We start from the raw sequence: 26,363 nt of genomic DNA on the forward strand, positions 1-26,363 counted from the left end.
TCAAGCCTAGTGGTGAAATTCATATACTCACTTCTGTCCACTTTCCACTAGCCAAAGCAAGTCACATGGCCATACTCAACATCCAGATCCTCCCAGGAGATGAGACTGAGGAAGGAATAAAACATTTCCTGAATCAATAGTCTATTTTTCCATAGTGGAAGAGCAAGGATTCACACGTAGGTCCTCCTGGGTGCTTATTCCTATGTTTTTTCCTTTCTGTCATGCTTTCTCCCTAAGGAATAAGGAAAACTTAGCTCTGAGGTCTTGAAACTAGTCATAACGCTGATACACTGACATTCCATGAATCTTATCAGCATGTTTTTCTCTTAATTCCAACTTTTTCCATCATCAGATAGATAATGTTGCCCCTTCCTTTCTTGGTTTCTGCCCAACACTGCCAACAGGTAGAGCTGCTGGGCAGAAACCATTGCATTCATTCATTCATTCAACCAGTTTGAAGAGCTATCTCGTTGCTTTTTGCATTTGCTTCCACTTGAAAGAGGCATTCACTAACCACAGAATTCATGGGAGCTTTGACAGTTCGGGTTCAGCCTGGTCTAAGCTCTCTGCAGCTCCTGCCTGGCCCTGGGCATGGGACCTCCAGTGGACACCAGTGTCATCCAGAAGGACATAGTGAATTACCATTAGTGGCATACACAGTAACCAGAGAAGGCACAGAGATTGATTCTAGATGGAGTCAGTCTTCTTTAGATCTTCCCCTTGGAGGCTATTGTAATGAGAAGCCAATTTAAGACTTTAATCAGAGTGATGTGATCTGCTGTCAAAAAAAATCACCCTGGTTGCTTGGTTAAGAATAGATTACAGAGGCACAGAGGTAGATGTTTGCAGCAATCCAAATGATGAGACGATGGCACTGATCATGACCAGGCAAACGGGGTGGGATGGGGAAGAAATGAATGCATGCATTTTGAAGGAAAAGCCAAGTGATTTCCTGATAGGTCTGATGTGTAATGTAAGAGAAAGAGGAGTCAGGGTGACTGTAAAGTTTTTGGCCTGAGCAACGGGAAAGAAGACATTTCCATCCAGTGGGATGGGGGGAAACACTGTTGATGAAGCATATTTGTAGGTGGAAAGGGAATCAGAAGTTTTGAGCAAGTTGAGCTTGAGATGTTTATTAGTTATCCAAGAAGAGGTGTAGAGTAGGCAGTTGGATATATGAGTCTGGATTTCAGGAGAGCAAACTGAAGATATAAATGTGGAAGACATCAGCATCCAGATGGCGTTTAAACATTGGTGAAATCATGAGAGTGAGAATAAATAGAGATGAGAGGCGGGACATGTCCTCACTTTTGAAAGAGCAACTCAAATCTCCATGACTTAAGATTGAAAATCACTTCTAAACATATCTTTAAGATCCTACTGTAGCAGGGCACGGTGGCTCACACCTGTAAACCCAGCACTTTGGGAGGCAGAAGTGAGAGGATTGCCTGAGCTCAGGGATTCAATACCAGCCTGAGCAACTTGGCGAGACCTTGTCTCTCCAACAAATTTTTTTTAAATGAGCCAGGTGTGGTGGCGCATGCCTGTAGTTCTAGCTACTTGGAAGGCTGAAGAGGAAGAATCACTTGAGCCCAGCAAGTTGAGACTGCGGTGGCCATGGGCATTCCACTGCACTCCAGCCTGAGTGACAGAGTGAGACTCCTACACAAAAAACAAAAAAACAAAACAAAAGATCCCACTGTAGAAGAGGCTCTTGTGTGGCTGCCTCTTCAGCTAGCTGAGGAGCTGCAAGGAGACAGGAGTGAGCATGGAAGCATGGGATGAAACCACAACAAGATGACAGCTGCAAGAGACATAGTCCATGTGCCTGGTGTATGAACTGGGCACAGAATGAATGACCAGGGAAGAAGGAGAATGGTGAAATATCATTCTTTTGAGCCAGTTAAGAAAGTCAGTACCAGGAAATCCATAAAAGGTGAATCTTGCCAAGGGGACTGGGAATTTGGGAAGCCAAATGCCATGCTGGTAAAGGCCACCACATTTGTGGGGGGTAGTGGGCTCTGGTAAAAAAAGAGGAAACAATGCAGATCTGGGTTCCTGTCCTGGCTCTATCACTTCCTTTGTTGTGTGACTTCGGCCAAGCTTCTTAACATCTCTGAGAGATAATTCCCTCATCAGTCAGATGAGGGCATTAATACTGATATTGAAAGGACTAGGGTGAGAATTAAACAAGGTAATGAGTAAGTGGCCTGAACAGTGACTGGTATAAACTAGGTGCATAATAAATGTGTATTCCTAAGTTGTCCTAAGGTGTATGGCTGTCAAATTCAGCTTCCTTAAGGGCAGAATACAGATCACTATGATACCAAATAAAAATTATGTCAAAGGTGAATATAGGACACGCAGGCAGCAGACTTTGCTTTCTGTAAATGAAACACAGCTCATGTGTTTGAATCCATGCAGTGGATGGCAATAACTTTATGAGATTCTACTACTTTCCTCGGAAGCTTAGATTTCTTACGTCTGAGTAAAACTTATAAAACACTGTCACTAACCAGGACTGACAATGAAAAAGACCAGCCTGAATTAATTTCAAGCTGAATTTAGAAAATCTTCTAAAGAAAATCCATTTTATTAAAGTTAAATTCCCCTTCAAAAGATTGAGGGTCAAGATGAAAATCATGACATTGAAAAATGGATTTTCTGGAGGAGATATTGGTAATTTACTTGAAGTATTTTAATTTTTTAATGTGGTATATTGGAATAATGCTAATATCCCTGTTTTCCTTGTGCTAATTAATTAGCACTAATTAATTAACAGAACTCCAATTACATAAAAGGTAACATTCGTATCACTTTAGTATCCACATGATTTCATTGACCTTTTTTTTTTCTTTGAATCACAGTCTTATTCTCTTGCCTCGGCTGAAGTGCAGTGGCACAATCACGGCTCACTGCAACCTCCAACTCCTGGGCTCAAGTGATCCTCCCACTTCAATCTCCCTAGTAGCTGAGACAAGAGGCATGCACACCATGCCCAGCTAATTTTTTTTTTTCTATTTTCTGTAGAGACAAGGTCTCACTATGTTGCCCAAGCTGATCTCAAACTCTTGGGCTCAAATAATCCTCCCACCTCGGCCTCCCAAATTGTTGGGATTACAGGCATGAGCCATGGCACTCGGCTGAGTCAGCATTATTTTTTTAAAGAGATTTTTATGCTATTTTCAAGTGGTGAAACTAAGTGACTAATGGAGTGCAAGGAACCTTCTTAAATGGGGAAGAGGGAGTAGTTATTAGAACATTGCATATAAATGAACGCTTTCTTTCAATATCCTAGGACAGTGTATTATTGCGGTTGCTTCGTTCTCTCTCAGTTTCACGTGCCTCATTCATTTCATAGATAGTAAGTACAATGGAGAGCTTCAGTCCCATAGAATCCAAAGGATCACAAATTCCAAATTTAAAAAGGTATGTGTTAGTATATTTCCCCTAAGGAAATAAAGGCACACCGCTGAAGGCATATGAAGGAGAGCTACTAAACATGGTGTTTTGGCACCTAGTACTAGCCCCTTAAAGCATCTTTTTCAGTCTTACCTATTTACAACTTTGTTTTAATCCTCCCTAAACCCTTCCACTAAATTATGTATGTGTTCAGCCAGGTGCGGTGTCTCATAGTTGTAATCCCATCACTTGGGGAGGCTGAGGCAAGTGGATTACTTGAGCCCAGGAATTCGAAGCCAGCCTAGACAACCTAGCAAGACCTCTCCTCTACCAAAATTAAAAATAAAAAATTAGTTAGGCATGGTAGCACGCACTTGTAGTCCCAGCTACTCAGGAGACTGAGGTGGAAGGACCCCTTGAGTTCAGGAAGTCAAGGCTGTGATGAGCCGTGAGCATACATACTGGTGCACTCCAGCCTGAGTGACTGAGACTCTGAATCAAAAGCATGTTTGGGCAAGGACAGACTAACTGGAAACTGCCTTATACTTCTCAGTTCTTTGGGAAGTATTTTCCTCGCCACTCCTCAGAGGGATACGGTACTAAATGAGATGAAATATCACCAAGGAGTTTAAGCATATTGCTCCCGGTGCCTTTCTCTATGCTTAATTGAACTTGTACTTTCATTTCAAAGTACTGGCTTTGGAAATGTTTTCACAGAATGTGAAATCACACACACACACACACACACACACACACACACTACACACACAACCATATTGCAATCTAAGCAGTTAAACCAGCAAGGAACAGAACAGAAGCTGCTTACCTCCATGAATCCAATTCTCTTGAGGCCCTTTCTTTCATTTATCATTTGTGTAAAACAAAAAAAAATCGTATTACTTTATTCTTTAGTAATTGCCTTTTTTCATTTCAGTTGAATTTGACTCCGATTACAAGAGGAAATGTCATTCTACATGAGAAAATTGCCAAATAGTTCCATATTGATCAGGAACAAGTCTAGTATTGATCTCTGAAACTGCCATGCCTTGTTCTCATTGGAATAGTCTTCAAATGGGAGCTTCATAAGCAGGGACCTGGGCAGTGTTAAATTTCATCAGTGGTCCATGTGACTGAGCATGATCCGTTTAACAGAGACTGCCATTGAAGCTCAGACTCAGGGAAAGATTCCCCATTATGTGGTCCTAGGCATTTTATCATAATGTGCTTCTCTTTAAAAAAAAAAGTCAACTACAACTTGGGAGTTGTAACCATGCCTAAGAATTCAGTATAAGATAAATCATAGATTCAGTAAGAAGGTGTCATAAAATCAAAGATACAGCTGTCAACTTCTGCAGTCAATTGAAAGAATAAAATTGGGGTATAAACTATGCACAGATATTCTACATTTATTGATTGTCCAAGGGATCTTCCTATGCTACACAGATATAGCCAATACATTAAAAAAATTACAACACTGTCATACAAAAATTTGACCTACCTAAGATAAATTTGGCTACATAAAGTTGTTTAAGTTGTAAGATGTTTTGGATCCAGAGAATATTTTTTTAACCTGAGGATACAACTATCCAGAACTGTCTGGTGCTCCTAAGTAAGAATTTACATGACTTGTCCATGAAGGACTAGTAAGTTACTGGCAAAGACACAATTAGAACTTAGACTTGAATTAAGACTATTGGCTAGAAGTCTAGGGATTTGCTCTCAATAAGCTATTTTCTCACATCACAAGTAGATAGGTAGATAGGTGATAGAAATAGAGGTAGATAAATGATGGATGATAATGATAGATAATAGATATATAGATAATGATGATGATTAAAGATAGAGGATAGATCATAGAAATGACAGGGAAGATGGATGAGAAAGAAAGAGACAGAGAAAAGGTTAGATAGATAGATAGATAGATGATAAAAAATGATAGGAAAAGTAGAATTTGATAAATTAGACAGATAGATAGATGATAGAAATGATAAGAAAGATAGATGATGATGAAGATAGATATATAAAATCACTCTATAAAACTATTCTTCAAAATTTATTTGAACGTCTGCCATGACTTACTCTCAATAAATATCCTTAAAGCAAGCAGAGGCATGCATGATCACCCCTTTAGCCTCTGAGTTTCACCCCCAACTTGTATTTCTGTCCCAAATAACTCTTGACCCCCTCTAGATCTTTACCATCCCTATTAATGAATAGAGCTGTGAGAGTTTAGAGGGGTGACTCCACCTTCCAGTGTGTTCATTTTCAGTCTCCCTTCTGTTTACAATGCCCAGGCGATAGCACTCACATGCACAAAATGATGGTTTTCTGCTGGTCACTGCATGGACAAGACAGTTTGTGGGTAATAATTAGCTCCTGGCCTGATTAGCCATGAAAAAAATCCCAATGTACCTTGACACTAGGACTGGCAACTCCTGGCTTTACCCATATTCTTTTCTTGGGTCTCGTTGCCGCTATTCTATCAAACACACTAAGCAAGCTTCAGTAAGGAGAAAAGAAGATGCAAAAAGGTAGACTTCAGGTCTCAAATCTCAATACCTAAAAGCCAGGACACTGATTTAATGGCAGTCTTTGAGGCAGTGTAGTGAATCATGAGGACAAATGTTACATGTTAAATGTGCACACCGACTTTAGCTATGTGAGCATGAGGGTATAGGTTTGTTTGGTGTAGAAACATGCTAATGCCTTATGGAGATAGAAACAAGGCAGGCAGTCTCACCTTGATGTCTTGGGGTGTGATTTACATGCGGGAGATGGTAGGCAGCATGTCTTTGAGCTAATGGTACTGACTAGCGCCTCAGAGATGTTTTTCATCATCTGATAGATGATGTTGCCTCTTTCTTCCTTGGTTTCTGCCCAACACTGCCAGCAGGTAAAGGGTCTGGACAGAAACCTTTTCATTCATTCACTCAACCAGTGTTTATTGAGCACCTACTATGCTGCAGACCCCATGCTGGAGCTTAAGGAACAGAGACTAAAGATGCACACCCTTCCTCTGAAGGCTCACAGCTCAGTGGGGACAGTCAAACAGGCAAAGAGTTCTTGGTAAGATAATTCAGTAAGTACAGTGAAAGAGGAGGGGCCCTAGTTCAGTTAGGAAAGCCAGGGAGTTCTGGAGGAGAACAGTAGTGGTGATCCTGGGGAAGCTGGCAAGGATATTCCAGGTAGAAAGGAGGTAACATCAATATTACCCAGCACTGCTGAGTACTTACCTGGTCTGCACCTTGTGCTAGGTACTTGAAAAGCATGATCCCATTCATGTCTCAAACAACCCTGTGAGCCAGGAACTCCAGCCATCTGCACATTACAGATGTGGAAACTGAGGCTCCATGGGTTACCTGCGGGTCCAAGGTCACACGGACAGTGAGCAGCCCAGGCAGCACCATGACTCAGGTCTGAGTCCAAAGCTCACATTCTTCACACTGGGTCTTTCCGAGTTCTGCAGAGTAAGGAGGCAAAAAGGGCAAAAGTTCAAGTATGAGCATCAACAAGATTCGCAGGAAGAACACAGTGGTATATCAGGATCCAGGGTGTGGAAGGGCAAAGTCCTGTGTCTTCTGATGATGGTTGTGTTTCGTGGAGGAAGTGGATGAAGAGGAGTCTCCTGACAGGACCACAGCAGATGGGGTCTGGGGTACCAGCCCTTATGGTGTTCTGGAAACATGCTGTTTTCCTGAGTGGGGGGTAAATAACCCTTGCCTCTTGCTTCTAGCCTGCACCACCCCCGCCTCCAACCCTTTCCTCAAATATGGCCATGGCACAGAGGTGGGTTATAGTTTCAAAGAACATAAAATGTTCTTTTTCTTTACTCCAGTCATGCCTGATGCCCCTCATCCAGCTGCCTCCTTAATTCCCTCCTCCCCACTGCCCCAAATAAAATAAAATGCAATCATAACAGCATGCTAGAGTACCCAGTGTGCTCCTTGTGCAAGCTTGGTTAAACAAATCACATTGACCTTTAATAAAAATGTGCTGAATGCTTCCTTCTCTCATTCAATATGTTAATCTTCAGGCCAAACCACCGTCAGAGCAAGCCTCATTAAGCGCAAATCTGATCATGCTACTCCTCAGCTTCAAACCCTTCAGTGGTTCTGCATCGCCTCCAGGATGAAGCTCAAACTCCCCACAGTGCAGAGAAGGACCTTCTGGGTTCAGCCTGCGCTGACCCCGCCAGCCACATTTCCCACAATATCCCTCCCCCTGCGTCTCCACAGCCCCCTGCATCTCACACTCCAGCTGTCCCCAAGTACACACCACTTTATATGTTTCCCTTGGCTCTTTCTCTAGCATGGCTCTGTCTACAGTGCCCTTGATACCCCAGCTCTCTACCAGCCACACACTGATCATCTGCTGTCATTTAAGATGCAGTTCAAGTCAGCACCTTGATTCATCCTTTTCTGAGTCCCACTCCCCACACACCCCTCTAGACAGAACTGACAGCCTTCCTCTGGGTCCAGTGCAGATTTATGTCACTGTCTCTGTGACTCCTTCTGCATTTTTTTTTTGAGTGGGATTCTCACTCTGTAGCCCAGGCTGGAGAGCAGTAGCACTCTCACAGCCACCGCAGCCTTGACCTGCTGGGCTCAGGTGATCCTTCTGCCTCAGTCTTCCAAGTAGCTGGAACCACAAGCATGCACCACCACACCCAGCTGACTTTCTGATTTATTGTAGAAACGAAGTCTCACTGTGTTGCCCAGGCTGATCTCGAACCCCTGAGCTCAGGTAATCCTCTGGCCTCAGCCTCCCAAAGTGCTGGGATTGCAGATGTGAGCCTCTGTGCCCGGCCTGTGTTCATTTAATTATTTCCTGCTCACCTATACCTGGCTTAGTGCCTGACACATATTAAGGACTTAAGAAACAGTCAGAGGAAAATAATGAATACTCAACGTATACTTACTGTGTTGGTACCTGATCCAACTCCCGGGATCCATCACATGAGTGTGTACTCTGGGCACTGTGGCTTTGTCATGGAAGCATCTGACCACACAGGCCACAGTGCAGACCCAGCCTGGTCATACTCCAGTGACTGCGTCCTTCTTGAGCATCTCCCAGTTCCCTGGTGTTTTGATGGAAAGGCAGACACATAGACAGGAAAAGTGAAAGAAATTCCTTCCTCCTAGGGTTGGTCTCCAAATCCAGCATGACCACATTCCCTCATTGACTGTCTTCTTCATTGGCATTGTGTGAACAGAGTCTTGGTTTCATTGCCCCATCAAGGGATAATAGAAGGCCAGTAGGAGCAGTTTTTGAATGGAGTAGGCAAGTTGTGGTTTTATTTACATCATTCCAACCCACTAGCTTAGTTGATTCATTCATAATTTAATTGACAAGAAAAGGAACATTGAAATTCAAGTTGTCTTGGCAAAGATGATTCTTTCTCATCAGAGACAACTGAAAGACCAATTTCTGAAGGAAGAAACAGTGGGGAGGGCATCTTTGCCCAGGAAAATAGATTAGCAGCATTAATCAATAGGTAACTACAGGCAGGTCAAGGTGTAATTATCACCCTGACATGCTAGCCTACATATATGTATTTTTGTTGTTGGTTTTCAATCTCTTCAACTAGCATGAGGATAGACATTGAATCTATCTTGTTTATTGCTCTATCTCCAGGACCTAACACTGTACCTACCACAAAGAGGTTCCTAGTGAATATTTGTTGAATGAATGAATGACCTTGATCTGGAGGTCAGGAGGGCTGGGTTCCAGTTTCCACTCAGCAGTCACCAGCTAGCTCCGTGACCGTGGCCAGGTTACTTTGCCTCTCTGGTCTTCTGTTCCTTGGCAACGAGGATGTCACCATCTGCCTGACCCATCTCATTGAGTCAGTGTGAGGTTCCAGCTGTATGTGAAAGTCTTTCTCTGCCATTATATGTGCATAATACGAAACATGAGCAATTACATCAACCACTGAAGATTTAATCCTTTCTCACTGTGAGTTAGACATATGAATGAGAACACGTGGAAATTCAGGGGAACTGGGAGGCCAGTCTTATCCCTCTGCCAGCCAGGCTTTGAGTCCCTGCTGTGCGTTCTCTAGGTCTCCTGGATTAGCCTCATGGTGGGTGTTCCTAGCACCCCAGGGGATGTGATACTTCTGGAGACATAGATCTGGAATCACTGGGGTACAGGGGGCCAATGAAGCCATGGATATAGATGGACTACCCTTGGGTGGGAGCATAGAGTGAGAAGGAACCTTGGGGAATTGCATCGTGGAGAGAAGCAGGTAGCAGATCAGCAGTCAACAACAGAACTGAGAGGGAATGGCCAGAAAAATAGAAATACTGAGTATGGAGTTTTGGAAGCTAGCAGAAGAGAGCAATAATGTGCTGAAAGAAAAGAGATGGGGCCGGGTGGTGGCTCATGTCTACAATCTCAGCACTTTGGGTGGCCAAGGCAGGAAGATCACTTAAGGCCAGGAATATGAGAACAGCCTGGGCAACATAACAAGATCCTGTCATTATAAAAGTAAAAAATTAACCAGGTATGGTGGTGCATGCCTGTAGTCCTAGTTACTCAAGAGGCAGGAGGATCACTTGAGCCCAGGAACTCTAGGCTATGGTGAGTTGTGATCACGCCACTGTGCTCCAACCTGGGAGACAGAGCAAAACCTTGTCTCAAAAAAATTAAATTAAAATGTAAAAAGAAAGAAGAGGGATCATGGGGAGAGGAAAAGGATGAGAGGTGCATTACAATTTATTGAGATTTGAAAATTCCAATATATTACACTTCTAAAAAATACAACCAATTCGTAAATTTTAAAAAGTCAAAGGAAATATGCCAAGTGCTAATAGCAATTGTTGTAGGTGATTGGAATTGTTGTTATTTTTTTTCTCTCTTTTTTGCCATGTGGACTGATATGTATGTATTTTATTTTTATCATTGAATAGCTACATTTAATAATAAAAGATATGTGAGTGTGAATACCTCAAATTGGTATAAGAGAAAAGGCTAGCTACACGGGCCTGAGAGAGAAATCCACAGAAAAAATGAAATCAGTTGTTGGACGTAACCATTGACTCTCATGGTAGAATTTGGCCTGATTGATTTTTATTTCTAAAAGTATTTCCTTTGTGTTCTTTTAACAAAACAATGTCAATAAATAACGATGGTGGTCAGGTCACTTTCAACAGGTCTTGAAGCCTTTAATTGTCCATCTCATTATACCCATAATGCCTATAGGTCCAGGTCTCAGGGACCATAACCAAGGGCTGTTTGAACAGTCCTGTGGTAGACAACATCACTAAAAGGTCACCAATAGTGGCCGGGCTCAGTGGCTCACACCTATAGTCCCAGCACCTTGGGAAGGTGAGGTGAGAGGATTCCCAGAGCCTATGAGTTCGAGACCAACCTGGACAATTTGGCGAGACCCCCGTCTCTACAATAAATCAAAAAATTAGCCAGGCGTCGTGGCATGTGCCTATAGTTCCAGCTACTTGGAAGGCTGAGGCTGAAGGATCACCTGATCCCAGCAGGTCGAGGCTGTGGTAGCCATGAGCATGCGACTGCACACCAGCCTGGGTGACAGAATGAGACTTCAACTAAAAAAAAAAAAAAAAGTTCACCAGTAGTCAGTGCCCCATTCTGTGGGAGAATGTGCTTCCTCACATCCCTGACATCAGATTTCACCATGTGACTTCTTCAACTACCAAAATGTGAGCAGAGGTGACAAGTGCCACTTCTGGAATGGAAGCTTTAAGAGCCAATATTCGTCTCATCATTCTTGCTTTTCCTTCTGTCACGGTGGTTCACTAAGGTCTAGATAGTGGCTGCTCTGGATCCCAAAATGTGAACCACAGTGACATGGAAGGACGCCCTCGGCCAACCTAGAATAAACATGTGTGTGAGCAAGAAATAAATCTTGTTTAAAATTACTGAGGCCAAGTGTAGTGGCTCATGCCTATAATCCCAGCACTTTGGGAGGCCAAGGAGGGAGGATTGCTTGAGCCCAGGAGTTCACGAACAGCCTGAACAACATAGTGAGATCTCATCTTTACAAAAATGTTTAAGAATTAGCCAGGCACGGTGGCGTGTGCCTGTAGTCCCAATGACTCAGGAGGCTAAGGTGGAAGGATTGCCTGAGTCCAGAGGTCGAGGCTGCAGTGAGCCATGACCACACCACTGCACTCCAGCCTGTGCAACAGAATGAGATCCTGAATAAAAAATAAAATAAAAAGACTGAGATTTGCAACCTATCCTGACAGTCTTGAATTCAAAAAGAAAAAATATGTCTATCAATAATACCAGCACTTTCTCAAGAAACCTAATTCTAACATCTTTCTTATTTTCTTCTCTAGATGATGCATATTTACTACAGGGACTTAATATAGAGGAACTATATCCAGAGACCTCTAGTTTCATTACGTATGATGGGTCGATGACTATCCCGCCCTGCTATGAGACGGCAAGTTGGATAATAATGAACAAGCCTGTCTATATTACCAGGATGCAGGTGAGCTTCTCTGTGATCCTTTAGCTGATGGGGAAGAATGATACAAAACTCACCTCGTTTGTGATGTGCCCATTGTATTCGTTTACTAGGACTAATGCAACAAAGTACCACAAACTGGGTGGGGTCGCCTAAACAACAGAAACTATTGCCTTACACTCCCAGAGGCTAAATGTCCAGGACCAAGGCTAGTCTGCAGGGTTGGTTCCCTCTGAGGCAGCAGTTCCCAACCGTTTTGGCATCAGGGACTGGTTTCGTGGAAGACAGTTTTTCCACAGACAGGAAGGGAGTGGGGGATGTGCAGTCAAACCTCACCACTGATGTTCATCTGTATTTGCAGCCACTCCCCAGCACTAGCATCACCACCTCAGCTCCACCTCAGAACATCAGGCGTTAGATTCCCATAAACAGTGTGCAAACTAAATCCCTGGCATGCAGAGTTCACAATAGGGTTCACGCTCCTATGAGAATCTAATGCTGCCACTGATCTGACAGGAGGTGAAGCTCAGGCAGTAATGTGAGCGGTGGGGAGTGCCTGTAAATACAGATGAAGCTTCACTTGCTGGCCTGCCACTCACCTCCTGCTGTGCAGCCCTGTTCCTAACAGGTCACGGACTGGTAACGGTCCATGGCCCAGGGGTTAGGGACCCCTGTTCTGAGGGATGTGAGGAAGAATCTGTTCCATACCTCTCCCCAAGCTTCTCGTGGTTTGCTGGTAATCATTGGTATCCTTTGGTATGTAGAAGTATCACCCCAGGCTCTATCTTCATCTTCACATAGCCGTCTTCCTGTGTCTGAGTCTCTGTGTCCAGATTTCTGTTTATATAAGAAAATCAATCTGACTGGATAAGAGCCCATCCCAATAATCTTGTCTTGGCCGGGCACAGTGGCTCATGCCTATAATCCCAGCACTTTGGGAGGCAGAGGCGAGACAATTGCCCAAGTCCAGGGGTTTGAGATCAACCTCGGCAACTTGGTGATACCTCGTCTCTATAGTAAATCAAAAAATTAGCCCGGTGTGATGACGCACGCCCATGATTCCAGCTACTTGGAAGGCTGAGGCAGAAGGATCACCTGAGTCCAGCAGGTTGAGACTACAGTGGCCATGAGCATGCCACTGCACTCTAGCCTGGGCAACAGAGCCAGACTCCTACTCAAAAAATATATATGTACTTTTTTTCTTAACTTAGCCAATTGTATCTGCAATAGCCCTATTTTCAAATAAGGTCACATTCTGAGGTACTGGTGGTTATCAATACCTTCAGCTTATGAATCTGGGGGGACAGGAGTGGGACACACAACTCAACCCATACGCTAGATTTAAAGAGTCAGCATCAAGCTGGGCATAGTGGCTCATGCCTGTAATCCTAGCACTTTGAGAGGCGGAGACGAGAGGGGTTCGAGACCAGCCTGGGCAACTTGGCGAGACCTCGTCTCTACCATAAACCAAAAAATTAGCCAGGCATGGTGGTGCATACCTGTGGTTCCAGCTACTCAGGAGGCTGAAGCAGAAGAATCATCTGGGCCCAGAGGTAGAGGCTGCCATGAGTTGTGATCATGCCACTGCACTCCAGCCTGGGTGACAGAGTGAGACTTCAACTCAGTCAATCAATGAATCGATCAATAGCGAACATCCAAAAGGATCAACATGAAATAATCATAGAAGCATCCCACCTGTGTGAGTGAGAAAAGACGACAGGATCGGTTCCAAGAATGTGCTCTACAACTATAGTGTTTACAAAGCAAATAAGCAAAATGGAAGATCTAGTCAAATGTGTTTGAAAAAATTGCTTGTGAAAAGGTAAATAGATTTCATTGTTGAGGAGGCTCTTGAGTTATTTTTAAATGCTAAGGCACATGTCAGTCTTCTAGAGGAGGCAATATGATATGTAGCATTTCACATAACACATTTGAACATGAGACGGGTCAGTCTTCCTCAGAACCGAGAGGGAAGCAGGTCAGTTCTCCAGTGTGGGCTTTGCTAAGTGGCTCATTGTGTAGTTCAGGCTTGTCACACCACTTCTGTGAAATGAATACCCCTCCTCTTTGGCATGAGGGGGGTAAATTACTTGAGTTTGTTCCTGCTCTGACCTCCTATGATTCAAGAGTCTATACAAATGTAAAGGAAAGGTGGTAAAAGGAAGTGGAATCCAATCTCCTTGACAGGATATGTGTTCACCACCCGACAACAATGGTAACAATTTGAAGTTCTGATCCTATCTGTATTGATTGTGCCTCACAGGGTGACAAGCAACCGTAACCCTCTGCAGATAGCTTAAGTTTAGGGAAAGGATTTATTCAAGAGACACAGGAATGTCTTACAGAATTTGAAATCAGAAATTGATGTCAGAAATTCACTGGAATCGGAACCCCAAGAAGCCCTTTCTCTCTGCGCTCCTCCTCTCTTTCCCTTACCTTTGATTCTTATCTCCTGCCAAAGACTGTCTTTTTCTGCTTCACAGCTCTGTCGCAGAACATGGCTGCAAACGCCAAAAAAGAGGAATTTATTTATTAAAATTGTGTATTTACTTTTACGTATTTAAACCTCAGTCACCTTCAAAGTACTCTTCATTTGATGCAATACACCTACCAAGACGTTTTTTTCACTGCTCAAAACAGTTTTTAAACTCATCAAGTTTGATGCTTTTTAGTGCTTCTGCCATTTTTTGTTTTACCTCTTCCACACCAGCAAAATGTTTCCCTTTGAGGACTCTTTTGTCTGGGGAAACAAAAAGAAGTCATTCAGGGTGAGATCAGGGGAATAGAGAGGGTAGGGCATGGGGTCATGCCACTTTTGGTCTGAAACCACTGAACACTCAGTGCAGTGTGGGCAGGTACACTCACAAATCACGAAATGAGTAAACGTGTTGAAAGAATGTCAAAAAAAAAAAAAAATCACTGAAGCCAAACGTAGTCTCTCACAACGCTAGCTGTTACACTGATGCCGATGGATTCCTAGAACACTTACCTAGCAGGAAAGCCTGTACTCCAAGGGGCCTGCCCTCCAAAAGATAATTCTGAGTTTTTTGAGTCCCCCTCATAGTCCAGCCACTTGGCCCTGATATTCACAGAAGAGGAGGCAAACTGGTCCAGCTTAGTTTAGATCTGACCCCTGGACCAATCAGAGTCATCTAGGCAATACCAAGTGGTAGTTAGGGAATTATTGAATCACAGGGTGTCAGAGAAAGAAGGAATCCAAGAGAATGCCTAGAACCAGATTTCCTCCTTTGACAGATGATGCATTTAGGGTGAGAGAGAGTCAATGACTGGTTCAGAGATATATATGAGCTAGTGAGCTACAAGAAAGGCCCACTCCATGCATGGATGCATTAGTGGGCCTTCAGCTCAGCTGAACCACAGAAGGAGCTCCATGGGCTCATGCCCTTTCCCAGACAGCCAATACCACCTGGCTTGGCCATGGTCTACTGGGTCTTCCTTCCCTGGTGTATTCAAGAGGACGATTGGGTCTCACAGCTGCTTCTCTCTCCTCAGATGCACTCCTTACGCCTGCTCAGTCAGAATCAGCCATCTCAGATCTTTCTGAGCATGAGTGACAACTTCAGGCCCGTGCAGCCACTCAACAACCGTTGCATCCGCACCAACATCAACTTCAGTTTACAGGGGAAGGACTGTCCAAACAACCGAGCCCAGAAGCTTCAGTATAGAGGTGGGTGTCGTGGCTCAGAGAACAGAGGACACAGGCCAGAGCTTAGTCTTTCTGCTTAGACCTACTCTTAGAGGCCTGGTGATCTCTCCCATCGTAGGGATCATGACTGAATGACAATAAGACTACCACCCTCCATTTGTGTGGTGTTTTCTGTTGGTAAAATCCAAATAGCTGATCACATATAGCTGAAGGTGATAAAGGTTTAAAGATTTGATATATGCAATATAGATATCTACATGGGTGAAGATATCTATAGCTATATCTATATGTGAAAGTGTAAAACTTTGATATACGTGATATCCCTCTCACATAGAGCAAAGCTTTGCACTCCCTCTGGTTCAGGCAAGACAGCCCTTTTTGTTGTCATTTTTCAGAAAAGCCCAAAAAAGACTGATTCTCCCAAGATTATCTGTTAGAACAGGACAGTGAGAAGCATTAAAGCTTTCAGTTATATGCAAGATGGACTCCCTTTCTCCTGGTAGGTACACACATACTCTAAATGCCGAGCCAATGAGGTAATGTGTGTGAATGTGCCTTTGGCCAGTGCTTTGTCCCTAGATATGGTGATTATTCCTACTACAGGGGCCATTTAAGATGACTTCCTCCTGTAACTCTGGGGCTCGCACCAAGCCCTCTCTCTTCTCTTCCACACACTAACTAAATAGCTGTAGATCATGGTGACAAACTCTCAGTGTAGAGGGAAGGTAGAGACAGGGCGGGGTCTTGAAAATGCCCTGGACTGGGAGTCAGGACACTTGAGTTCCAGGCCTGGTTTTTAAAAGGCTGTACAAGCCGGGTTCGGTGGCTCAGCCTGTAATCCCGCGCCTTTGGGAGGCTGAGGTGAGTGGATTGCCTGAGCCCGCGGGTTCGAGACCCACCCAGGCAACTTGGCGAGACCTCATCTCTACAATAAATCAAAAATTAGCCGGGTGTGGTAGCACGCGCCTGTAGTTCCAGCTACTCGGAAGGCTGAGGCGGAAGGATCGCCGGAGCCCAGCAGGTCGAGGCTGCGGTGGCCGGGAGCGGCCACTGCACTCCAGTCTGGGCAACAGAGTGAGACTCCAACTCAAAAAAAAAAAAAAAAAAAGGGCTGTACAAATCCAGCCGGGTCTTTATTCCCTAAGCCTGGCTTCTTCATAACAGTCCTTTCCTATCTGCTTTGTGGCTTGTTATGAGGGCAATCAAAGCCTGGATGGAGAAACCCTTTGTAGCAACAACGCCCCCCCAAATATAGGGGCTGTGGTTATTACCAGACAGCTTTAAATGCAGCCTCCACCACTGCTCCTTGGCCCCCACTTCATCTCTCCTTCTCTCCCCGTGTTCCTGTCTTTCTTTCTTCTCCCTCAGACATACTTGCAGTGTGCCCAAACTATACATTTTCTGCTCCCTTCCAGCCAAAACTACCAGAAAAATAAATACCCAACTCATTCACTCATCCTTCTCTTTATTCAACACCCACATATTGTGTCCCTACTATGTTTTGGGCCATCAGCTGGCTGATGAGGGTACAGTGGTGACAAAGGCAATTATGACTCTACCCACACAGAGTTTAAGGTCTAGAGCAGGAGTCACACACTCTGGCTGTAAAAGACCAGAGAGTAAATATTTTAGGCTTTGAGGCCATAAAGTTTCTGTTGCACTCTGACAGTACAGTATGAAATCAACCACAACAATATGTAAATGAATGGGTGTGGCTGTGTTCCAATAAAACTTTATTTGCAATAACAGATAGTTTGCTGGATTTAGTCCATGACCTGTTGTTTGCTCATCCCTGGTTGAGAGCAGGGTCATCCACCAGAACGTTCTCTTCCTATGGTGAACTTTCTGTTGTTATGATGATGGGAGTGTTCTTGTGATGCTTTGATGAATATCCCACCCTGCATTGTTCAATTCAGCAACTACTAGCCACATGTGGCTATTGAACATCCGAAGTGTGGCTCATACAACAACTCAACAAATTTTTTTATTTTAATCAACTTAAATTTATAGTGGCCACCATATCAGCCAGTACAAGCCTAGAGGGTCATGGAGAATTGGAAGGGGGTAGTTGGGATGCATAAAAATAAGCAGGTATCTACAAAACAAGAAAATAGTTTCTATCCCTCTGGAAAAATTCCTCCAAACTGTGTGCAAATTAATTCAGTATGCCTTGTTTTGTGTTATGTGTTTTTTTCTTCTTTCTCTCTCTTTCCAGTAAATGAATGGCTCCTCAAGTAGAGAACAAAGCCAAGAAGAATCCCACCTCAGTGAAATGCTACAACTGTGAATTGACGTAACCTAGAATGTCCCCCTCTTGCTTCTCTCTCCTTCCTTCCCCCAAGCCTCATTCATTCTTGGGATTGGCCCTTTCTTCCCGAAAAGTGTCTGCAAAACCATGGCAGAAGAATACATCTCCACACACACTCACAAGCACACACACAAGCCCTCGTACATACATACACACATGCAAACATACACACTCATGTAACCTCCATAATGGAAAGTCAAGTTTCAGAAACGAAAGGCTCATTCATAAGAGGTCTTAGAAGAAAATAACCACTTAACCTGATTACAATTTTGATACTGTTTTCCTGAACTAATAAATCTACCCAATGGGACTTTTCAGCCTTTGTACATACAAAATTCTTCCAAAAGAGAGAGAGAGGAGAAAACACAGCTCTGACGGGATCAAATGGACTTTGCATCAAGTAATCTCAAATAGTGTCCTAGGATCCTTTGAGGGTGCTGGTAGGAGGTGAGCCAGGACAAAGCTGACCAAGGACACTTATTTCTAGATTATAATTCTTCTGTTTACGCAACAATTTAAAAAAGAAAAAAAAGGACAGACATTGAAGAGCTACACATTGTATATAAATATCACCACAGACTATAAAGAAAAGGAAATATTTCCCTCTTTGTCACATATCTGTAGTAGGATTTGCCAAGATCAGAATTGATCCATTTACTGTTTCTTGTTTTCCAAAGGTCATACATTGTGTTTGATTATTGTTAACAGCTCAATAAATGTGTTTAACGAGTTAATTTCATTTTTCTGGCTTGGGTCTGTTCTCCTTCCTTACAGGCTAAGCCCTGGCTCCATGCAACTGCATTCTTTGATTTCACTCGTTCCTTCATCTACATGTTTTGTTCATTTGCAGCCAGTTTTGACTGAGTTTGTGGCAATCAGGAATGCATTTGCTAAGCAAGTATACCTTTAATCCCACTCCATAGCTCGATCATTCACATGAGGTGAGCTTCAGCCTGAGATAGCAGGCGACAGATTTCTTGCGTTTCAAAACTGCCATCCCCCCCTGTGATGCTCCCGTGAAGGAATGCACTTTGCCTTGTAAATTCCTGGGAAAGGGGTGTCTTTTTTCTCCAGGTGCAGCCAGATTTCACAAAGTACAAACGAATGCCTTTCTTTTCTTGTTTATAATGGTCACTCACTGTGTTTGGTTACTGTCAAGAAATCAATAAATGTGTTTAACAAGTTACCCAGTACCTATGTCTGAGTTTATTGAGAAGGAGGATGCTCCCTGCTGATGATTCTGAGTCCTGCTGGGTCCGTGAGCAATTGCATTCAGGGCTGCCGGGGCAGCCAGAACAGCCCGTCTGGCCATTCCCAGAGCCAGGTAATTAATACCCTGTCGAGAAAACATATAGGCTTAACTGTTGGAAGGGAAGACTTGGATGTTTGTTCAGTGACCAAATTAAAAATAACTTTCATCTCTCCTTTCTGTCACACACAGAAAGGGAGAAAACACAGGCTTGGAGACTCTGGGCAAATGAGAACATTTGCAAGCATATCAAAAATTTCAGCCTAGTGACTAGAAATATTGATGATGAAAAATTCAAGACACTCAATTATTTCATATTCAAAATAATATACTTAACTGCATTCTTTATTTTACTTTTTTGCATCAATGTTATATGACAGCCTTAGCTATGATGCCATCTAGGCCCATTTCTGAGCAAATATAGTTTTCCAGAAAATCAAATATTTACAAAGGTTTAGGGTGGACGGGTGGCAATCCTTCTCTGTGTGACTTGAGGCTTCCTCTTAGTTATATTCTGCAATGGCAGGCAGTGATACAGTATAACAGTTGAAGCATATGGATGGTAAATAAACTTCACTCTGTCACTTGCCTGCCGTGTAATCCTAGGCAAGTTGTTTTGCTTCTCTGATTTGTACACTGGTGAGGCTAATAACTGCCTCCGTGAGTTATGAGGCTTAAATAGTTACTTAAAGCAGCTAGCACAATACCTGCATTGATTCTTCTGCCAGTGGTGCCTACACTTGTGCAACCTACCTAATTAGAAGTTTATCTGAATCATAACACACCTTCCTTTACAGGGACACCAGATTAATGTCCAACAAAAGCAACAGATAGCCAGCAGACAGCACATGAGTAAATGCCCAGGGTGTGTTGAGGAAGAGAGGAAAGCGCACAGGTGAGGAAGGAAGACGGGACACGTTTCTAGGCCTCATTCTATTCCCAGCATCTATTCCCAGCATCCTCTGTGACTTTGGGCAAGTCAACTCCCCTCCTTGGGATTGAGCTCTTTTCTATAAATGGTTTGGACAAGACAACTTCCCATGGCTTTTCCTATTATTTCCTAACTGTGTCTCCTATTCAATTATTTAGTCCAGTAAGAACAAAAGAAGAGCCAGATTCTCACCCTTCGGGTCCCTGGGCATGAGCAGAACTTCACCTTGGCCAAACAGACCTCCAAATGGATCAAGCTGGCTCCTGTCTTCACCTTCACCGCCAGTTCTAAATGCCCCTTCTCCACCCTCACTGGGTTTCCCAAACTATAAAATGGAAATACAATCGTTTTGCCCTCAAACCACATGGGAGTGATGAAGATTAGTACCTCTCTTTAAAAAAAAGAATTTCTATAAGTACTAAAAAGCTTCTGGGACTTGATCTGGTAAAGACATCAAGCAACAGAAATACATAAAGACTTCCTTGCAGTCCGTGGGTACTCAGGAAGGGCAGCCACAGTGCTGTTGTGCTCTGCAGTGGGTGCTGACAGGTCAGTTTTGCCTGTTGGGGCCTTGGGCTGATGTGAACATCCCTTCCATCCTGGAAAAGAAACCTACAGCCTGCAGGAAAACACATGCTGAGCCTCAGTTTCCTCCTTGGCAAATCGGGGGAGAGTGGTATACACAAAAGATAGCTCTGGGAAAATCGAATGCAAAAAAGAGAAAACATAGTGTAGAAATCCACAGCCCACTCTTGGGGATATTTTTTGTGGTTTCCAAGACCATTTAGGGTCTTGTTCCCATCTCCCTCTGTAGTAGTGTGGTTTCCATGGTGACGTCAAGACAACCACAACACCCTGCACTAAATGTGTCTGAAATGGGGTGCAGCACAGTGTGAGAATAACGTGGAATCTGGTCAGGAGAGCAGGCCTCGATTACAGCCTAAACCACACACATCAGGCTGAAGAGTATGATTGACGATGGTCAGTTAACATATGCCAACCATCCCAAGGCAGATCCTTCACCGGAACACCTGCAGTTCATGGAAGTGCCCCAGTTTTCCTGTTCTAGAAAGCCTAAAAGTGAAACCTCCAGGAGCAGAAAGTCACTTTAATATTACTCACCAACAATACAGTTGAACTTAAGGAAAGATCTACCAAGACCTCAGTCCAGGAAACAACTAATGAAATCCACCCATTAGCCGGGCGTGGTAGCGCGCGCCTGTAGTTCCAGCTACTTGGAAGGCTGAGGCAGCAGGATCGCTGGAGCCCAGCGGGTCGAGGCTGCGGTGGCCGGAAGCATGCCACTGCACTCCAGTCTGGGCGACAGAGTGAGACTCCAACTCAAAAAAAGAAATCCACCATGGGTTGCACATTTTCTGTGACTCAGGCCCCTAAACTGTGCTGAGCAGTTTACAAAGATCATATCATTTTACCCACACAGTGACCCATGAGGTAATTACCACTGCTGTCTCTGTGTTATAAATGCAGAAACTTGTCTTCTTAAGGACCAAGTGATAGGCCTAGCTTATAAGCGGTAAACCAGACCCAACTCTTCCGATCCATTGGTACTCAAAGTGTGGACCCAACCATCAGCATCACTTGGGACTTGTTAGAAATCCAAATTCTCAGACTTCACTGCAGACTCTGAGGGTGAGGCCCAGAAATCTGTGTTTTAACAAGCCCCCCCCCGCAGGTGATTCTAATGCACACTTAAGTATGAGAGCCACTGTAACTCAAATGCTCATTCCCACTTGCTACACATTAGAATTTCCTTAGCAAAATGTCCTCCAAGTTCATCAGTGTGCAGCAAATGACAGAATTGCCTTCTTCTTTTCTAAGGCTGAATAATATTCCATTGTCTGTCCATGCCATATTTTCTTTATCCATTCATCTGTCAATGAATATTTAGGCTTTTTCCATGTCTTTTCTACTATAAACAATGTTGCAATGAATATGGGAGTACAGATATTTCTTCGCAATCCTGATTTCAATTCTTTTGGGGTAGATACCCAGAAGTGGGATTAGGGGCTCATAGAATAGTTCTACTTTTACTATTTTATGATCCACACTGTCTTCCAGTCTGCACCAATTTACGTTCCCATCAACAGTGTACAAGAATTCCCCTTCCCTCACATCTTTGCCAACATTTATCTTGTGTTATCTTGATAATAGCCATCCTAACATATATGGGGTGATATCTCACTGTGGTTTTGATTTGCATTTCCATGATGATTAGTGATGTTGAGCACCTTTTCATATACCTGTTAGTCATTCATATGTCTTCTTTGGGGAAATAACTATTCAAGTCTTTTACCCATTTTTTAATCAGGTTATTTGGGGGCTTTGCTATTGAGTTGTAGGAGTGCTCAATAACATAAACCAGACACAGAAGAACAAATATTCCATGGTCTCACTTAAACTGAGAATCTAAAATAGTCCAACTCACAGAAACAGAGAGCAGAATGGTGGTTATCAGGGGCTTGGGGTGGGGGAATTGGGACGTGTTGGTCAGAAAGTACATGGTTTCAATTACACAAGTCAAGTAAGTCCCAGTGATCTATTGTACAGGATAATCCCTATAGCTAACAATTCTATATTGTATCCTGAAAATGTGTCTACTTAAAAATAAAAGGGTAGATTTTATGCTAAATGTTCTTATCACAAAAAAATAGGGAGGAGGAAACTTTTAGAGGTGATGGTTAAGCTTATGGCATAGCTTCTGGTGATGATTTCAAAGGTGTAGATCTTCAAATTCATCAAGATACATACATTAAATGTGTACAGTTTTTTTTAATGTCAATCATACCTGAATTTTAATATATAGTAATAGCCGAGTTTGGTGGCTCAGCCTGTAATCCCAGCACTTTGGGAGGCTGAGGTGAGTGGATTGCCTGAGCCCGTGGATTAGAGACCAGCCCGGGCAACTTGGCGAGACCCCGACTTTACAATGAATCAAAAATTAGCCGGCGTGGTAGTGCATACCTGTGGTTCCTGCTGCTTGGAATGCTGAGGCAGAAGGATCGCCAGAGCCCAGCAAGTCAACGCTGGGGTGGCTGTGAATGTACCACTGCACTCCAACCTGGGCAACAAAGTAAGATTTCAACTTAGATAGATAGATAGATAGATAGATAGATAGATAGATAGATAGATAGATAGATAGATAATAAAGAAAGAATCTCTTGGAAAGTTGTTAAACTCCCAATGCCCAGATTGTACTGCATATCATTTAAGTCAGGATGTCTAGGGTCAGCAGCCAGGCTTCAGAGTTTTGTAAAGATCTGCAGATGATTTCAACATGCTGCAAAGTTTAGGGATGACATATTTGTCTAAAGAACCTTCTCAGAGGAAACCTCACCTCTGAGGTGCATACATGGGATGCAACGCTACCTAAAAGGCTTTCATTCCCTTTGCAGAATCACATCCCAGCCCCTATACATATTAACTATTTTCGATGGTCTCAGAATGTTGTCCATCCCCCATTCTCCTTCCCCACATCTTCCATTAATAGGTCCAGAGTTTGAATAACAAATCTCTCACTTTTTAAATAAAAGAAGCATTAGTATTTGAAATAAAGGTTTGGTGCCAGCGTTCTTCTTCTTCTTTTTTTTTTTTTTTTGAGTTGGAGTCCACTACGTCGCCCAGACTGGAGTGCAGTGTCACGCTCCCGGCCACCGCAGCCTCGACCTGCTGGGCTCCAGCGATCCTTCCACCTCAGCCTTCCAAGTAGCTGGAACTACAGGCGCGTGCTATCATGCCCAGTTAATTTTGGGCTTATTGTAGAGATGAAGTCTCGCCAAGTTGGCCGGGCGGGTCTCGAACCCACGGGCTCAGGCAATCCACTCACCTCAGCCTCCCAACACGCTGGGATTACAGGCTGAGCCACCGAACCCAGTTGGTGCCAGCCTTCTAAAACTCACTCCAAGTCATCACTCCTAGTTTCTCATATTGCAAAGTTTCCAAGATCTCAGACCATTAAGAACAAATGAAAACAAGCTGTGAGTCAGGACACCAGAACTTCTGAAAGACAAAGTACATCCATAATAAAAGTCATAGGCAAGTTATGTCTCCATCAGTTCTAACTTCATGATGTCTCTTCCATGCAGCGCTCCCTCCTCCCCAATCCTAAAACCCTGTGACAAGACTTAGTCTCAGCCCTCATTATCTCGGGCCTGAACTATAGCAATATCCACCCAACAGGATCCCCCAGCCTCCATTCTCCAGATAAATGAAAGACCAGAGAGTAAAAATACTCAAGCTCTGCTCTCAGATAAAAAGAACCCGAGCTCACTCTAAATAAAGGTTGTAGGAAATTTAGGCTGGGCTGGGGAGTGGGTGGAGAATAATCTGAGACATTTTCCAGAGAATAAATCAAAATACAAAGCTACATAGAAAATTCAAAGAAGCAGCACTTCAAATTGATTTGATAGAGAAACAGATTCCAGGCGCCACGCAAGAGGACAGCACTTGGATGGCGATCTAGAATGAAGGTAGGAACCAGGAGCCAGGGGAATTTCCTAAGTTGCTCTTCCCAGGGTGTCTGAGCCCTCAGTCATGGCCCAGGTGAGGAGGAAAAGATGGAGAGTCAAACCCTGACTCAGACATTGCCAACCCGCTCCCTTTCCATCACCGAGATCAGTGAAACACCTCCAACCAGAGCACTTCTCCCAACATGAAAACTTTCAATGGTCCCCGGTTGTTTCCAGGTTAAAGGTTCAAATTCCTTAGCAAAGCAGGCAAAACCTTCCTTAATGGGTTCTCAACAGAGATCCACAGCCTCATGTCTCAACCATCCTGAGGCATGTTGGGGACGAGTCACCCTGGGCCCTTCATGGATGCTCAGACATTCATTCATATTTTCCAGTATCCTAACCTCAGTTCATATCATTGCTCAGCTTGGAATGGTTTTTGGTTTTTGTTTTATTGGTTCTTCCTCACCTAAGGAAACACTACACATCTTTAAAGAGACCCAGTTCAAATGCCACCATCGAGGTTTCCTTGATCTCCTCAAGGAAAATGTCTTCTATCCTCTGAGCTCACACAGCATATTAAGTGTATCTCTAATTAACATTGACTTTATTTGGTTTTATATTAGCAATGTATGTTACATATAAAGAACTTCATAGGGTTCTCCACCTGCCTCTCTGTATGTGTTAGTTTGAAGTTCTCTGAAGGCAAACATGATGCACAGAAAAAGAAATCACATCATAATGCTTTGCACGTAGTAGGTTTACAAAAGAAATTGTTGATACGTAGAATTGCCCAGTGGGAGGGAGGATAATGTTTGATAGTTTTCAATTCAGAATTGCTGAGTTCCTTTTATGTACCTAGTATGTACTAGGCATGATGCTGGGTTCTTTTATATATATTTTACATACATTCTTTATTTTTTGAGTGCTGCTAGTAGCTATGCCTAGTAGTTCTTGGCCTTGTTTTATAGATGAAGAAGTGAACAATGACAAAGCTAAACAGACACACCCAAGATCATAGAGCTGGTATGTGTGGGAACCAGAGAGTTATAGCAAAGGCTGATGCCGGGGAAGCCTTAGGTAAACAGGTAAACATGCTCTTAGCTGAAGACAGAAAGAAAGGATTTTTCCTTCTGGGACTGTAGTCATGTAGTCTTATTCTTTTTATACTAGATGTCTCATGGTCTGGATGTTTGTGTCCCCCCAAGACCCATATCTTGAAATCCTAACCACCCCCACCACCAAGTGATAGTATTAAGAGGTACAGTCTTTTGGAAGGTAATTATGTCGTGAGGATGGAGCCTTCATGAATGGAATCAGTATCTTTATAAAAGAGTCCCAAGAGAGACACCTTGACCTTTCCATCAGCAAGAAGACATCATCTGTAAGCCATGAGGTGAACCCTCACCAGACACTGAATTTGCCTTGATCTCAGAACTGTGAAAAATAAGTTTCTGTTGTTTATACAACATAAAACATCCTATTTATGGCCTTTTGTTGTAACAGCCCAAATAGACTAAGATAGAACCAAGGTACAGGAACTCAGTCAGTGGGTCCCAAGTCCAACCAGTTAAACCAGACTCTCTGGCTATGAGTCCATGCCATCAATAGATTTTTTTTTTCATCTATTTTTTAAAGCCATGGGTGATTCTATTTTGCCATCTGCAAATATGCCAAGATATTTGCCAAACAGTTCCAAACATATATGGATTGGAAGAAATGCTCAAATAAAATGGTAAAATGGAGAGTTAATGAGAGAAAGGAATAATTCCTTTAGGGGCCCAGGATGCTAGGTTCTGATACACAAATTCAGTGACATGTGCTACAGGTTGATTATCATTTATCTGAAGTTTTGAGGTGTTTGGGATTTTGAATATTTTCCAATTTTGGA

The 26,363-nt window shown here is 43.3% G+C and overlaps 1 protein-coding gene across 3 annotated transcripts in view; it reads left to right on the forward strand.

The window, feature by feature from the left end:
• CA10 (carbonic anhydrase 10) overlaps positions 1–19,019 on the forward strand; it is a 523,391-nt gene extending 504,372 nt beyond the window's left edge. For all 3 annotated transcript variants that reach the window (XM_021719507.1, XM_008071879.2, XM_021719506.1), the window contains exons 8-10: positions 11,721–11,875; positions 15,365–15,539; positions 17,734–19,019. In XM_021719507.1, coding sequence (XP_021575182.1) covers positions 11,721–11,875; positions 15,365–15,539; positions 17,734–17,756 — 353 coding nt within the window. In that variant the 3' untranslated portion in view covers positions 17,757–19,019. The remainder of the gene's footprint in view (positions 1–11,720; positions 11,876–15,364; positions 15,540–17,733) is intronic.
• Positions 19,020–26,363: the final 7,344 nt, after the last annotated feature.

Source organism: Carlito syrichta, unplaced genomic scaffold (assembly GCF_000164805.1).
Source record: "Carlito syrichta isolate Samal-C Ts95f unplaced genomic scaffold, Tarsius_syrichta-2.0.1 Scaffold314774, whole genome shotgun sequence".
Classification (NCBI taxonomy): domain Eukaryota; kingdom Metazoa; phylum Chordata; class Mammalia; order Primates; family Tarsiidae; genus Carlito; species Carlito syrichta.